At 44.1% G+C, this 16,709-nt stretch overlaps 2 protein-coding genes across 2 annotated transcripts; both read left to right on the forward strand.

Moving 5' to 3' along the window:
* Positions 1–2,913: 2,913 nt before the first annotated feature.
* Positions 2,914–3,573, forward strand: LOC307234974 (claudin-4-like; the record flags this gene model as incomplete). Its single annotated transcript, XM_080006888.1, has 1 exon — positions 2,914–3,573. One exon carries the CDS (start codon positions 2,914–2,916, stop codon positions 3,571–3,573), a length of 660 nt encoding a protein of 219 aa, XP_079863014.1.
* Positions 3,574–6,018: 2,445 nt separating this feature from the next.
* On the forward strand, positions 6,019–6,666 carry LOC307234975 (claudin-3-like; the record flags this gene model as incomplete). Its single annotated transcript, XM_080006889.1, has 1 exon — positions 6,019–6,666. The coding sequence occupies one exon, from the start codon at positions 6,019–6,021 to the stop codon at positions 6,664–6,666; it is 648 nt and encodes a 215-aa protein (XP_079863015.1).
* Between the last annotated feature and the right edge of the window lie 10,043 nt (positions 6,667–16,709).

Here is a 16,709-nt window from a genome sequence, read left to right on the forward strand (position 1 = left end):
TTTACACTTTGCCCTTCATGTTGTGTTTCTATTCGGACAAAATAGGGGGAACTATGTTGAATTTTTACACTTGCTGTTGGGTCGAATTAGAGGTGGGTGAGTCACACTTGGTTTCTCCAACAGATAATTTATTAGTACAGCTTTTTCTGCTACACCCTGCATCCGAAATGGCATACTACTCTACACTACATACTTTTCTAGATTTGTACTAAATAGTATGATACTTCAGACACACTGATTGTATTCAATGCTGGTGGAGTTTTCCCATCGCTGTCCTATTGTAAAACTATGAATGAAAACTATGAACCATGTTAAAGGCAACATAAAGTTTCGTTTTTGAGAACAGCTGTTACAAGGAATCAATGTAAAATGACTCTAGTTATTTGTGAGAAGGGAAAAAGGTAAAAAAAAAAAATCTCAAAACTGACCTTTTACCTAAAATCCACCTGGATTGTTCACCCACACACACCGAATCACAAGAGAAATCACAGGCAATTCTGTAAATCACTGGACGTGCCTTCTCCCACTTAACTGCAATAAATCATTTAGAAACCCACGCCTCATACATCTATATACTCCCTGACTATGGAAAATACTTTGTCTACACATTTTGGTGTACATCAAATCAAAACCGAAAAAAATTGATTACTTAAAGAGACTCAAGAGACTAGTTAAAAATGGAAAAAAAAAAAAAAAACCTCAACCAAACTGAAAACTAAATCCAATCACTTTTTCTTTAGATAACTGTAAATGGTTGAACTTAAAACGCCACCATTTGGCTCCCCTGGGTAGTTTTTGGTAATCGCCGAAATGCAAAAGCCGATGTAATATTTGGTTGGTGGTTTTCTTGCAAACTCATTAGCTTTGCAGAGTCTTGTTTTGACCACGCAGCGTGATAAAAACACTGAACATCCTCCTCCCAGTGAACTGGAGTGTGATGACTCAGTAGGGAGGACTTTGATTTATTGAAGAACTAAAAAAAAAATGATTGCAGAACTTTGTATTTGAAGTAGAGGACACAGAATCGATTACATTAAGAATAGGATAAAAACAATATCACCATATTAATCCACAGGTGGGTAATTCAAATATTGTATTGATTATTCAGGAAAATATTCAAGTTTTTATTACTGATGATAGCATCCAAATGGGCACTAGCCTACAACCAGACTGCCGTGGCTCCATTGAGCAGAGTGCAGCTTTAAATGCACTGAGTAATAACGTTACGGTCTTTTAAAAAGACATTGCTGACTGAGAGGAAAGCCCCGGATGCTGTGACCTTCAGAGCGAGGACACCGATAAGAAAAGCCCCGGGCCCCGCCGCTGAGTCAACGTCAGACACAATGATCTGCTCCCATTCAGTGGGCCCGTCTGTAACAATGATCTGAGGAAACCTGTCTGAATCTTTGAGCACTTTTCGTTTTCACTACTTCCATGTAGATCCATTGTGCCACGATCAATACTCCAAGACTTGTTTTTTCTTCCTGGAATATACAGCACGAGAAGAAAGTCAAATCTGTGTACTTCACGTAAACCTCTAGGAAAACAAATAATGCCTGATTTCTAATTGACTTGATGCTTTTTTTTGTTGAAAGGTGCAGGTTTTGGAAAAGCCATCTACCATGATCCCCTTAGCGTTCATTTCACAAAAAGCTCACTTTAGCCTAAAAACTGAACTGAGCCGAGCTGTTTGCATTGTTGTTCAGAGCATGTGTTTTCAGGTAGTTGCTTCCCAGGGTTATCAGTGCAGAGCAGTACTAGAGCAGAACCCTCGCAGAGCGCAGCGCGACTACTTTCCTTGACATCGCTTTTCAGAAAACTGTCGGTTAAAATCTAGTTATGCAACGTGCAACATTTTTATTTGATAGAATATATTTAAGTAAGTAATAAGTGTAGTTGGCGGAAGCAAGGCAACAAACATATTTCTGCAACTCTTTACATGTAGGTCAAAGTACATAATCTACTATATATGCAGAAGGTAGAACTATACAGTATGTGATTAAAGTAAATTCGGTATATGTTTATTAAATGTAACGCACAATGTCAAGGACACTATTTTACAGACAGTAATTTCACCTGAACCTCCAACAGTGCAAGTCAAAGGAATACAGAAGTGCACAGGAATGCACTGGCAAAAAAACTATTATTTACACAATTAAACCTTGTATTGACTGAAAATCCCACGTTTTCAATAGCAAAAAGAATCTGCCACTGGCATGGAATACTTTCAATACAGAATAAATATTGAATCGGGCTTGTATGCTTACCCTGTATGCTGCATTTCACTTTCATTTTACTGATTTTTTTTTTTTTTTCCAACTGGTTTCTAGTGGAGATGGAAATGTTCTGCCTTGTTCAAGAACAACAACACTTATTTAGTGACAAACTGCTACAACAAACGCCATTGCATCGGTAAGAACTTCATTTTCTTCCCATTTGTTTAAAGGAACATTAGCTTGACACTGACTGAGAATTCAGATTTGTGGGAATTGTTAAGACGGAAATCTCTAGCGGTGGAGGGTACGTCGTTTCCAATGTAATCATTCATTCACCCACCCTAAACGTGTCTGCTGTTATCCTTTAACTACTGCAGACCTGAGGTACATGTGCTTTATTTGCCTCCCCTCTCACCCAAAGGGTTGGGGGAGCTACTGGGGGTTGGGAGGTTGAATGATTAAACCAGGGACGTTAACATGCCAAGGCTGGGTCCGCGGCGTTCAAACAAAGTGGGAGAGAAAATTATTTGAAACTCTCCAGCCAATAACCAAGTGACTCCACCTTCTCGTGGCGAAATACCTCTGGTTATATGAGCTGAGAGGATTCCTGAGCACACTCATCAACTGCATCTCCAACCTGTGAGATAACAAGCTCCCCACACTTTCACAGATTCATAGAAAGTAGTAGATTCTAAAAATGGCAGCAGCTGCACTGGAGATTCTTGGAGTGACTCTGGCGGTCCTGGGATGGATTTCGGCCATCGTGTCCTGTGCCATGCCCATGTGGAGGGTGTCCGCTTTCGTCGGGGTGAACATCGTCACGGCGCAGACCATCTGGGAGGGCATCTGGATGAACTGCGTGGTCCAGAGCACCGGACAGATGCAGTGCAAGGTGTACGACTCCATGCTGGCCCTGAGCTCTGACCTCCAGGCCGCCCGCGCCCTCACAGTCATCTCCATTGTGGTGGGCATCGTCGGGGTGCTGGTGGCCGTGGTGGGGGCCAAGTGCACCAACTGCGTGGAGGATGAGGCAGCCAAGGCACGGGTGATGATAGCTGCCGGGGTGGCCTTCATTTTGGCTTCTCTCACCCAGCTGATCCCAGTGTCCTGGTCGGCCCACACCATCATCATGGAATTCTACAGTCCGATCACACCAGAGGGGCAGAAGAGGGAGATTGGAGCAGCTTTGTACCTGGGCTGGGCAGCAGCCGCTTTTCTGCTCATAGGAGGGTCCATACTCTGCTGCAGCTGCCCCCCGCAGCCTGAAAAGAGGTATCCGGGACCCCCGTCCAGGATGGTCTACTCCCCCACCAGGTCGGTGGCCCCCAGCGGCTACGACAAGAGAGACTACGTCTGAACCCCCTCCCGTTCTCCAGTCACGCAGTATCAATGGCGGAAAGGACTGGTCATAGAGAAGAGAAGAGAAGAGGGAGGTTTGGTTTTTGTGGCCTCTCTTGGACCATTTCTATGCCTGGAAAAGTACTTTCCTGATGTGCCAGGTGGTCGAAGCTAAATATCTTGATAATGTCGCAGGAACATGGACTGAATAAAATCTCAAGCATTCATTTTACATACGTATAGCTTTTTGGCTGTGATGCACTGAGGCTGATGACTTTGTGTTATGATGACGTCATGTATGTTACGCTCTTTCAAATACTTGTAAATGTTGTAATCTTGAAATTTCAGAAGAGTTGGATTTGCATGGTAAACTTTTTTTTTTACTTATTGACTTCATTAATATGATAAATATTTTTATTTGGATTGAGAAATTTCAAAAAGTCAAAAAAACACAATCAAGGTTTTTTTGGCTAAACTTTTCGATGACTTTACAGGCATACCACTAAAACAGACCTTTTCTTATGTTTTTCAATGTTCATTGTGTACAATTTTGACAATAAAAATATTCAGTTATTTTGTACCAATTTCTTTGTGTATAATTGACACTGCATTAACCGATTCATCAATGCCATATATTTGGGTCTAGGCATGTAAGCCACACATATTTACAATTTTAATGAATGTGGTCTGTGATCCACAATCATTCCTGGAATTTACAAGTCATGAATAGTCCTGACCAACCGAAACCTGTCCGCCTCTGTAGCTTAAAAATAACAACAAATTATCAACAACAACCACAACACTCAGCTCAGATGTGAGCCCATGAGCCAGTAACATTCCCAGGAACAAAATTATGATTCTTTGTGTCATCTTACACCCCCGACCATTATCCTAACCCCCACTGCTGTCTCCCATATGTCTGGCTCAGTCACTGATAACAAGTACCTTGACGTCGTCAGCTTAACAACAGCCGGTCATCCAAATAGCACACCCCCCCCTCTTTTTCCATGAAACAATGGGCACGTTTCATCCTGGAGGGTAGAGACCAGGGTAGCTTTTCAACACCGGGTCACAGAATGTTTGGGGGCAAAGCTCGTTACCATGGTTTCCGGGGCATACCTAGGGAGACAATCCAACCCCAAAGAATTTCGAGGACACTCTAACGACGGACGGACAGAGACACTAGAGCTCATCCCAGGTGAAAAGGCTCAGCGGGAGCGGCTCTTCACGGAGGGAGGGAGGCCGGGCTTTCCTCCTTTGTGAGCCGTCGCGTGGAGTCGGCGCGGAGCGGGGCCTGACCGCCGCTCTTGACGCAAACTCCCAAATGCTGACGCAGGAGCTGAGTCAAGTACCTCCTACACAGATAAATCATGAGATTGATGCCGACTGGGAGGAGCTGAAGATGCGTATCTCAAAAGGAGATGAAAAACACTCGGCAGAGAAACATGCCACTGAGTGATTGAATAAAAGTGACTTCATAACCTGTCAGCATAATGTAGTATATTTCGTGGTAAATAACAAAACAACATTTAATTTCGCCGCAACCTTGCTGAACACCATCACATTTAGGATATGGGGGGAGGTTTGGGAGTGTTTTTGGAGGAAGACGTTGTCTAGTTCAGCTTTAATAGGTTCCGGGGGGTTGGGCGGAATGAGAAGAATGGAGTGGAGAATGGAGAAGTTAGTGCGACGGACCTAGTCAGTTGTTTTATGTTTTTTCGGGTACACTCCCAATACTGAACTGGGCGTACCAAATAGGCGATAAAAACTGGTTAGTGGTTCAAGTTCTAAGCCGCGTGTCTCCGGTTTATCAGTTCCATCGCTGTCGCTAGTCAGTTAATGTTGCATTGGGACTGCGACCGCGACAATATTTAAGAATAATAACAGCTTGGAACGTACTGATCCAAATTTTTCCGATAAGGACGATTGTAGCTCATAACATGTTTTGGTGTTTCATTTATCCATCCATTGAATTGTGTAGCAGGCAAGCAAATCCTCACAACAACAATCATAAAAAAGCTTCAAATTTCGGAAGCAATCTCTATAGCTGTGAAGGACACGAAACGGATTTCCACGACGGCTCTCTTTGAACATTGTTATCTTTTGCCAGAATGTTATACTAGTTATATTGTAACACGCGCCTTCCGTTTCAACTGGAAAATCCCTCCGTTTGAGTGGGCCAGTCATGTATGACAGTACCAGAACGCCTCTGGGTCTGAGAGTGCCCGGCTTTTTCCTCCCCTCAGTGATGTCAGCTCCTGGGAACTCCTCCCCATCACCTGATCTGCCTTATAAAGGACACTTGTGGAGCCAAGTCACCAGATAATGGCAGTCACAGATGCAGGTGGGTTAATTACGAGTCGGTTCTTCGGTTGACTCACCGCCGAGACTATATTCCCCTGTCATCCGTCTCTCAGGTGTGACAGTATAGCAGCAGTGGAGGAGAGAGAATCCGAGAGGCATCATGTCTATAGGCTTGGAGTTGATAGGGATCTCCCTGTGCATCTTGGGATGGATCATTGCCATCGTGTCCTGTGCTCTGCCCATGTGGCGGGTGACGGCCTTCATCGGCAGCAACATCGTCACGGCTCAGATCATCTGGGAAGGCCTGTGGATGACCTGCGTGGTGCAGAGCACGGGGCAGATGCAGTGCAAGGTGTACGACTCCATGTTGGCGCTGTCCCAAGACCTGCAGGCCGCCCGGGCCCTCACCGTCATCTCCGTCCTGTTGGCCATCCTGGCCGTGCTCATTGCCATCGCCGGGGCCAAGTGCACCAACTGCATCGAGGACGAGGCGTCCAAGGCCAAGGTGATGATAATCTCCGGCGTCTTCTTCATCGTGTCGGGGGTCATGCAGCTCATCCCGGTGTCCTGGTCAGCCAACACCATCATCAGGGACTTCTACAACCCGCTGCTGCCTGATGCCCAGAGGAGGGAGTTGGGGGCAGCGCTCTACATCGGCTGGGGGGCAGCCGCCCTCCTGATGCTGGGGGGCTCGCTCCTCTGCTGCTCCTGTCCACCTAGCGACAAGAGATACAACACATCGCGAATGGCCTACTCCGCCTCACGGTCCGCAGGGGCTCCAGGGTTTGAGAGGAAAGACTATGTTTGAACACCAGGTTTTTTTTGTTTTTTTTCCTCAAGACTATCTTGGATCACTTAAACAGATTGGCACGCCAAACTGTCAGCTTTCTGAAGACAGGGCTCAGTGTAACAAAGCCCAAAATGAGACTCCACAATGAAGGATATTTTTGTTTCTTATTAACTGTTCGGCATATCTGCAGTACATGTAGCTTTAAGATTGTCTGAGGCTGATATAATGCTTTGATAGATTTTGACAGATTGTGAAATATTTAAATGCCTGGGCTTTTAGATAGAGTGGTTAAGTGAATCTAAAAGTCTAAATCTAAAAGCTGAATCACCAGTGTACAATATGTTGTTTTATTTTTTCATGTCCACCATGCAATATACTATATTAGATTGACACTAACATCATTTAAATTCATATCATACCTGATTTACAACAGAATGTCAAGAAAGAACAAGTAGAATGTTCCTAAAAAACGTCTCTTTGAATTCTGCTACCCATTATTTTGTGTATTTGCAAACAGCTTATAAGGCTGTAGGCTTAATTTTGTTATGTCCATGTTTAACTAGAATGTTATTGTGATAGTGAATACCAAATTCCGGATATTATGTTCCCCCTTTAATGGTCAAGAAAGATGAGTCTGGGTGAGATGAGAGGGGGTTGGGCTGAAGATACCTGCAGGACAAAGAGGCTTCTTGTGTCCTGAAGCAGCACAGAGGCTCCTGTGTTAAACCAGCACAAGAATTGTCTGTGTGTAATCTCTAAGCCTTTTTGTGTTATTTTTTAAAATAAATATCAGTGTTTTTTTTAAATGTGTGCTGTTCTGTTTATTTCTCCATGTTTTCCATTTGGTTGGAGAGGGAGGCCCGAGGGGATTATATATTTTAGCCGATAATCACCACGTCAGGTCCTGCCGGCTAATCCTCTCTCAAAAACACCTTGCTGGTGAGTCAGTAAAAAGGCGACGGAATCGCTGCCTGCGCCTTGGTAAGCGACACCCTGACACACAATGCCGGGTGCCACGTTACCACCAACTTAACCACACTCGCGCTAAACAATTAGCCACAGGATCGCATCACAGGCTGAGGTGATAACTGGCAACGCTGGAGACGACAGGAATAGTTCATCTAGAAAGAGGTTAGAGGATTTACTTCTCTTCAACATCCTTGATTTCATCTCCAAAGGAAACGACGCCCTGAAACTGACAGCGTTATCTTTATTGCTTCCAACCCAGGCTGAGAGCCCATCAGAGAATATCTCTAAAACAAACACCCACGAGGATGAGTCATTCCAGGTCATGACAGATGTTCATGAGAGGGTTACTTGAATTTTTACTCTTTTGAGTAAAAATTCATTCAGTCAATCCATTTGATCACTGGGAATGACATCACCGTCTATCATGTTGAGTTCAAGTAAGGGATTGGATTGTTACTCTCTAGTACTCCATTCCTAAATATCAGCCTCCCGGCATCGGCGGCTGAACTGTTCCGCTGGAGAAAATGGGGGAATTTGGGTTGAAGTGCCTTGCTCAATAGCGCTAAAGAGTAGTTGCAGAACAATCATGCAATCTCCCAGCCCGGATGTTTCTAATTTCCATTTAAATTCCAATTCCAATTCCTCGATCCTAAATCCCTGTCTCTCTAAACTCTGAGACACTGCTGTTGGTGATACATCACGATAATAGCATATAACATAACAGCATTTGAGCAAGTCCAGTCTGCATCATCAGCTGATTTCCCGGTACCCGTTGAACATTTACAGCAGGCTGCTGGGCATGACTTAACCCTTCCGGCTTGCGTCTGCAACCGTACAAAGGCGGCGGCTTGAAAAATTGATGAGCATCTTATAGTAAATATGTGACAAGTCACTCAGAACCGTCTCCCCTTACGAGCCAACTCCTGTCTCTTCCTCTCATATCGATGTCGCCCAGAACAAAGAGCGTGAAACTGTTTGACATCTGGTCAGGACGAGTGACTGCTGGTAACACATGAGATTTAAAAGTCATTCAAAAGATGTAAAAGTACATGAGCATTCTGGGTCTTTACAGGACATTGGATTTTAACTCACACACACAGTTATCCTGGTATAATTACAATGAGTGAGCAGGCAATGTCTAAAAATTTGAGCTTTTTAATTTTCCTTTATGAATTCTATTTCTCCTTATTTATGAGCAGCTGTAGTGTTTGGTTGGGGTATTGATGACTCAACAGCAGGTTGACGAGAAGAGCAGTGACAAACAATTGATTTGTTCCTACACTGGAAGAACAAAGAGAAAAATTGTTGCGTGCGGTCGTGGTATAACATTAGAAATGCTAATGATTAAATTCTACTGATAAAGAGATTGCAAATAGATTCAAAGTTTATTTTTCATCTTGCGGCAGACACTGTGTAGGAGTTCTGTTTACAGTGATTTACAGTGAGTGCAAGTTCATGTTTGGATTACAGGTCGGGCCATGAAGCCTGCTTCACATTGAACAAGTGACAAGAACAAACCAGAAGTCGGAACCGGGCTTAAAACAATGTAAATAAGTCACGTATTTCAAAATAACAATGTTATTAACGTTAATGTTGGACATCGCCGTATTCACGGTCAATTCTCTTCTCCTACAAGGGAATTGTGTGTATTTTCTTTTTGGATTTGCTTTGCAAACACCACCTGTGTATAAAGGGAGTTTTAAACTCTCATTCGGGAAAATGGTAGATGTCCAACCGAGCTTACTACTCGCTGTTCTACCGGAAACAAACAGTTCTTTCTTGAGACAGACATATTTTGTGTTGCGAAACTCACCCCGTTCATCCGACGGACACTAGGGGGTGGATCAGACTGTGGGATAGGAATACGGACCAGGTGTGACGCAGGTTTTTCCCTTGGTTTTTGAATGCCACAGAGATTATTCTGTTTGACGTTATTGAAGTTTGGTGAAACACTAAGCATAATAACTCTAATAAATAAATAATAAAAGCATAAATAAATCATAATTATGGCTATTGTTGAAAATACGATCTGTGCAAGACACAAAGTGTTAAATAGTGCCTCGGTAAAAAAACAAAACATTTATTTTTAAGACAGAGGTCACCTTGAAAAGCTGTGAAGAAGGTATCTCATAACTAAGTGTGGAGAAAAGCTGCATTTCTTATGGTGCTGTGGAAACGGCAAAACACAAAGCTGCAGCCTCCACAGAAGCTCAGAGCTTCCTCACTGCCTTTCCTTTCCTACCCTCGGCAGGTTTGGAGTCGTGTCCGAGCTTAATCATCGACTATGTCAACAACCAATACAGAAGGATTCAAATCGAATGGCAAAAGTTAGTGAACACCGATGCACATCTACGAAGCTTTGGAATTCTGTCGGTAAGGTGCGTTAAAAAAACAAACAACACGCTTCCATGAGTCTCCCATGTTTCGCTCTGTTTGACACAGGAAAGCGCCGGTCACATGACCGATACTGCGGAATGTGAAGGGCAGAGAAGTTTCTAGGCAACCTGGGGTCACCAGAGAGAGGAAGAGATGGAGGGAGAGAGCGAGAGAGAGAGAGATAGAGAGAGAGAGAGAGTGAAACAAGCCCCCACCGTTCCCCTGAGGAGGCTGAACAGACTCACTGTGTCCACTCAATGGAAACAGAAACTCAGAGAGTTTTATTACCTGCGACTCTGCGTAATCTACACCCAAAACCTGAACAAGGAGAGTTCAAAACACGCAGAGCGCCTGAATCAAGCAAACGGCTGTCCAAGGCGACCTGCCAATCACCGAGCATAGGGAAAGGTTTTTTTATTTTATTTTTTTACGTCAGATAACGGAAGCTCTGACTTTACGACCTTCATCTGCCACCAGACATCCTGCATGAACAGATTTAACTCACCAGTTGATGAGTCAGTCAACCATAAAAACATGTGTATCACCAATGTAGACACCGCTGTGGTTAAGACATTTAATCCACGACATGAACACAGACCAGTAATGTCAATAAGGGTCCAAACGGGGAAGTTTCCACCATAGAAAACAAGGTATTGGCTGCTCCATAATTTCATTCATCAGATCAGCATTTTCAGCTTCTGTACAGTCTGTTTAATGAAACCTCTTCAAATTCAAAGAAATCTCCGTCCGTTCAAGCCGACTCCAAAAACACATAGCAACACCACATCACACAACACAAAACATTAGTAGTAGGTTAACAAAGCCACAGATAAAAGAGGAAAAGGCTTGAGGTTTGTGATATGGCGCCTTTTGGTTTTGTTTGTATTGGTTGTCTTTGTTGTACAAACCCACGCCACAAAAGCAATTATTTGTCCCAAAATAACAAATACATGGAACAAATACACTTGGAGCTCCTTTAAATCACCTTTAACCAGTCCGTGTCTCCCGTTTGTAGGAACATTATTTACCCTCTAAGGTGCATTATAGTCTGTAGTCCTATTAATAATTACTATCATTGATACCTTATTCCCGTCTCTGATACAGTTTCCTGGTTTTACAACACAATTCTGTTGAGATATCGCAGAAGGCTCATCCTAATGTGTCATTGACGACAAAAAAAAAAAAAAGAGTTGCAGACAAACATCCAGCAAAGCAAATAATACGACGTCAAAACGCTGGAGCGGGAGACAATGTGTACGGTTTGGGCGGCTGACACCTGACGTCCTGCCTGGAACAACAGACCGCCGGGGTCAGCCTGTACCAGAGAAATAACACTGTGTTCGCTGCCATCATTAGCTCATAGGTGAGGCACTTTTGAAGCCCTGCACCTGGTTGTTAACTTCCCATTGAAGTTAAAGAGAGAAAACCTCCCATTTCCAAGCAAACATGTCTGCTAATTGCCAACAAAAGTGGAATGTTCACTTTCAACACGCTCCACGACAGCCAGAGGATTAGGTGGTCCAAATGATCCAAATACTTGGAGTAGAGCCCGGGGTGAGAGTAGTCTGGTTAGAGAGACGCTTGTATGTGGAAAACGCTGAACATTTCCAAGAGGTTTGAACCGGTTTAGCCAAACTGAACTACGGGCCCTTTTAATAATCTGAGCACAACATGTCAGTGCCCTCGAGTGGTGCACCTGAGGGACTGCAGTTGCAATGACTTTTCATTCGCCGATTCCTTCACATTCCCCTACATTTACAATGATTCCACGGATCAGTTGTGTTTTATTTTGTGTATTTAATATGTATGCTTCCATGATGATAAAGAAATATTCATTATACTATTCATAAATATTATACTTTATTTATACTTATTATTTCCTTCCAGAAAACGCCTATGACCAATTTGTTTGGAGTGAACTATTATTAATGTAATTTTATTCCAGTTATACTAAAATATACATATGTTTTACATGGTCTTCACTGACTGGAGGGATTTAGCTCATGATTCTTCCAACCAGCAGAGGGCTCTAAAGCCCATTGAATGATGGTGACCGTTGTGAACGTTTAATGAAGATGTTTTTGAATGATAATTTAAGACTCATGAATACTAATATCAATTAATTAAAATGGCACATTCTTACAATATTCTTTACATATAGGCTAACTATCTTCAAACTCTGATTTGTGTTATATTAAGTGCATCTATGACTGTGCGTACATTCCCAGACAAGACAATCAGAGGAGATAAAACACCAAGTACACAAGCAGGAAAAGACCAGTGTGTATATTTATCACTTGGCTCCTGATGGTGGCAACAGAGTCACTGTCACTGATTTAACGTTTGTCCCATTAGACTGCATTTACACACACTGTGAGGCTGCAGCAGATTCTGGGTTTAAAAGCCTAGAAACCTATTGTACGATTATCCTAGTGGAGGCATTTTGGACCCTTTCAGGTCTTTGGAATGCACAGTCTGAGTAGGCTCCCTGACTCACTCACACACACACACACACACACACACACACACACACACACACACACACACACACACACACACACACACACACACACACACACACACACACACACACACACACACTGCCAACAACTGCCATTGTGTTTTGACAAGAAAACCTGCTTGGGGTGTGATGTATTAATATTTACAGTAGGAACAGCAGAACTATCCTCGTGTTGCGTATTCTAAACAGTTTGCCATAGTTTTCTGGCATGTAGATGCTACGACAGAATAGCCTCGGATGCCTTGCGTCGTTAATAACCCTTATATCACACAGACCCCCTCTTTACTTGGGTGACATCCAAGAACGCACAAAAGCTAAACTGGTTTTGTTTCATTTTCAAGGACAGGCCGTGCTAGAAGAATCTGTCAGTGCCTGTTCATGTTGTTTGCATCAGGCACACGGGATTGGGGGGGGGGACACATATTTGAGCCTTGTTCCACGACCGCAGGCGACAATTTTTCTCTTTGTTCTTCCAGTGTAAGAACAAATCAATTGTTTGTCACTGCTCTTCTCGTCAACCTGCTGTTGAGTCATCAAATGATCAGCTCATCAGAGTTACAATCAGCTGAAAGTAACACTCCCCGCAGGCGTGTCGTTCAAACAGTGGAAAGCAGCACATTAACACGAGTGGAAGGCTCAGATTATCAGGCTCAGGCCGCAGATAAGCCTACTGATATTTGATACTATATATATCGAATAAAAAAATAAATACAGGCAAAATCTCTATCGCAATCGCGTTCGACAAACTGATTTGGTCATTGATAAAAAATGACTGAGGGTTGCACTAAACTCAGAGAGAAACCTCCCTTCGCATTGCTCTTGTTTGGAGGAAGAATAATCCTCATTCTCTGTAGAAGTCAGCGCAGAGAGGGAGTCGGGACTCGAGTTGTTACAGACTCGGAGATAGTTCAACTGGTTGAAACTTCAGGCTGAATCACATTGTTAATTATGTTGAAAATGTTTAAAACAGCTGTTTTAAGCGTATTATCTTAAAATATACTTACACGTCTGAGAGAAGTATATTATTATTAACACTATTATTCGATAAGGAAACAATGCATAGTTAACACTGAAGAGTTATAATTTAAGTGTTACGCTTCAATTAAGATTCAAAACTTACAATTGTATTCCAAAAAAGGAAAATAGATGTAATCACTGAGAGAAGAAGCAAGAGAGAGACAGAGAGGAAGAGAGAAAGAGAGAGAGAGAGACAGGCAGAGAGAAAGAGAGGTAGAAATAGAGAGAGGGAGCGAGAGAGATGGAGGGAGAGGGAGGGAGAGAAAGAGGGAGGGAAAAAGAGAGGGAGAGAGAGAGAGAGAGACGTAGAAATAGACAGAGGGAGAGAGAGAGACAGGGAGAGAAAGAGAGGTAGAGCGAGAGAGAGAGAGAGAGAGAGATGGAGGAAGAGAGGGAGGGAGAGAAAGAGGGAGGAAAAAAGAGAGGGAGAGAGAGAGAAAGGGAGGTAGAAATAGAGAGGGAGAGAGGGAGAGAGAGAGAGAGACAGGGAGAGAGAAAGAGAGGTAGAGCGAGAGAGACAGAGAGAGAGATGGAGGGAGAGAACGAGGGAGGGAAAAAGAGAGGGAGAGAGAAAAAGATAGGTAGAAATAGAGAGGGGGAGGGAGAGAGGGGGAGAGGGAGGGAGAGAGAGAGAAAGAGGTAGAAATAGAGAGGGGGAGGGAGAGAGCGAGAAAAAGATGTAGAGAGAGAGAGAGAGGGAGGGAGAGAAAGAGAGCGAGAGAGAGAGAGAAAGAGAGGTAGAAATAGAGAGGGGGGAGAGAGGCGGAGAGGGAGGGAGGGAGAGAGAGAGAGAGAGAGAGAGAAAGAGGTAGAAATAGAGAGGGGGAGGGAGAGAGGGGGAGAGAGAGACGGAGGGAGATAGAGAGAGAGAGGGAGAGAGAGAGAAAGAGAGGTAGAGAGAGAGAGAGGTAGAAATAGAGAGAGGGAGGGAGAGAGAGAGGTAGAAATAGAGAGGGGCAAGAGAGAGAGAGTGACCGTTGAGGCGTCATTATGTCATTATCCTACAACAAAATAATGAATTTCCCACTGATTGTACTGACTTTGGTCTCCACATCGTGTGAGTAACTGCCGTTGGGGACTCAACAGGCTGACCACGTCTTTGGACTTTAATCAAGGATTCCAGCCTGTCACTGAGAACCTACACGGCATGCGTATCCTAAAGGTAAGATGTAATGTATGTACTGTATATACGGTATGTACAGTACATACCGTATATACAGTATGTACTGTGTATATACACTGTATGCACTGTATGTATGGTATATTCAGGATTCAAAAGGTTTATTCGTCACATACATACTATAATACATATAGGCAGTGGAATGTCATATATATACACGGTATGTACTGTATATACTGTATTTACGGTATATATGTCTGTACTGTATATACTGTATGTACTGTACTGTATGTACCGTGTGTAGCTCTCTTCAATGTTTGTAAAATTCCCTCTTCAGTCCTGCAGATGAAGTGGCTGCTTTGTGTCTGGTCGGCTGCTGCTCCCGTATGGTGCACTAATTGACCGATTCACTCAAGTGTCAGTTTCACCATGGTGCCACGGCCGGCAGAGAGGAATGGAACTAGGAAGCCAGAATGAAGCTAGAACGAGTTTTTAAATGCTTGTTCACTTATAGAAACCCGGAGGCTCTGTGCGTAAATTCCTCACGAGCGTACCACGCTGGCACATGTTTAGCGGCGCAGCCTTTTATCACCGTGAGGAACTCCACGTCAACGGGAGGACGGGAACAGCCGGGCCGGTGCCTTGCTAAAGGGTACCGGAACGACCTTCGAGTCCACAGGTCATTGGATTCACCCTGATATTGCCCGGTAGATATCTTTAAAACCCTGATATCTACCGGGCAATCCTGGAATTTGAAGATGCGTTGCCTCCCGAAAAAGGTTCGCTTAAAGTTGCAGGTACAAGTGTGAACGGCTGATATCACCATAAAGAGAAATGCTGAAACATTTAACAGAAAATAAACCTGCGAGTAAAATAAATGTATTAAATAAATGAACATTTTGGTCAAAGGCCGAAGCGGTTTCCACCGCCCTGCTGGGAGTGCCGCTGAAACAGAGTTTCTAATGTGTGTCACACATCCATTGGTGATTCATATTTTCAGAGTACGCCCTCAAAACAACCAGGCAACCATCAGCAATTAATTCTAATTGAAGATATTAGGATTGAATGTGGCCGAGGTGACCGGAGGTTGGATCCTGACGGCTCCCCTCTCCTCGCCTCGTGAGGTTAATGAGGCATGCGTGAGTTAATTGATTTGAGTGAGTTTATTTTCGGTAAACAGAGGAGATGATTCAGACATATGGGCCTGGACTGGCCCGTCTGGTTGTGGCCTTCGTGTGTTTTTTTGCCTCTTAGTTTCAAAACCAAAAACAGCAACTCAACTAAACAGCGCGGCGATCCGCCGGACAAAAAACTGGCTGTGTTCCGCCCCCAGAAGCCCCCCCCCCCCCACCCAGTCTGTGTTGCGACATCAGAGCACTGGCATGAGAGTATGACATCAGAGCACTGTGATGATAGTATGACATCAGAGCACTGTGATGATAGTCAGCCTCGGTCACTGCCCTTGAGAAGGCACAATCTGTGGTTCACAGGTTATCTACAGCGGGCAGCCTGGCTTGGAGGAACAGGCAGAAGGCCTGGACCGCAGTGGCAGTACAACTTTGACAGCCAGCCAGTCCTTCAAGTCGGCCAACAAGACCATTAAGTCAGCCAATAAGTCCTTTAAATCAGCCAGCAGGTCCAGCAGGTCCAGCAGGTCCAACGTCAGTGTGGTCACAGCGGCCCGCGCAAGAGCCGCAGTTGCACGAACGGAGGCCGTGTACACTCCCACCTTAGTGGACCCCCTGGTGAGAGCGACAGTCGCGGCAGACGGTAACATCTCCATGGCTCGCCATGACCTCATCTCGTTAGGACTGAGGTTGTTCAATAACTGCCTGGAGGATTATCGATGGGCGATCGATTATCTTACAGAGGCCAGGCGGGGAGTGTTCCGCCCCAAGAAGCCGCAGCCGCCCCCCCGAGTCTGTCTTGCGACATCAGAGCACTGTGATCATAGTATGACATCAGTGCACTGTGATGATAGTATGACATCAGAGCAGACGTAGACAGACGGAGACACACACGATCCATCTGATCCCGTCCCAGGATGATCGTCTCTTT

Source organism: Zeus faber (genome assembly GCF_960531495.2).
Source record: "Zeus faber genome assembly, chromosome: 9".
Classification (NCBI taxonomy): domain Eukaryota; kingdom Metazoa; phylum Chordata; class Actinopteri; order Zeiformes; family Zeidae; genus Zeus; species Zeus faber.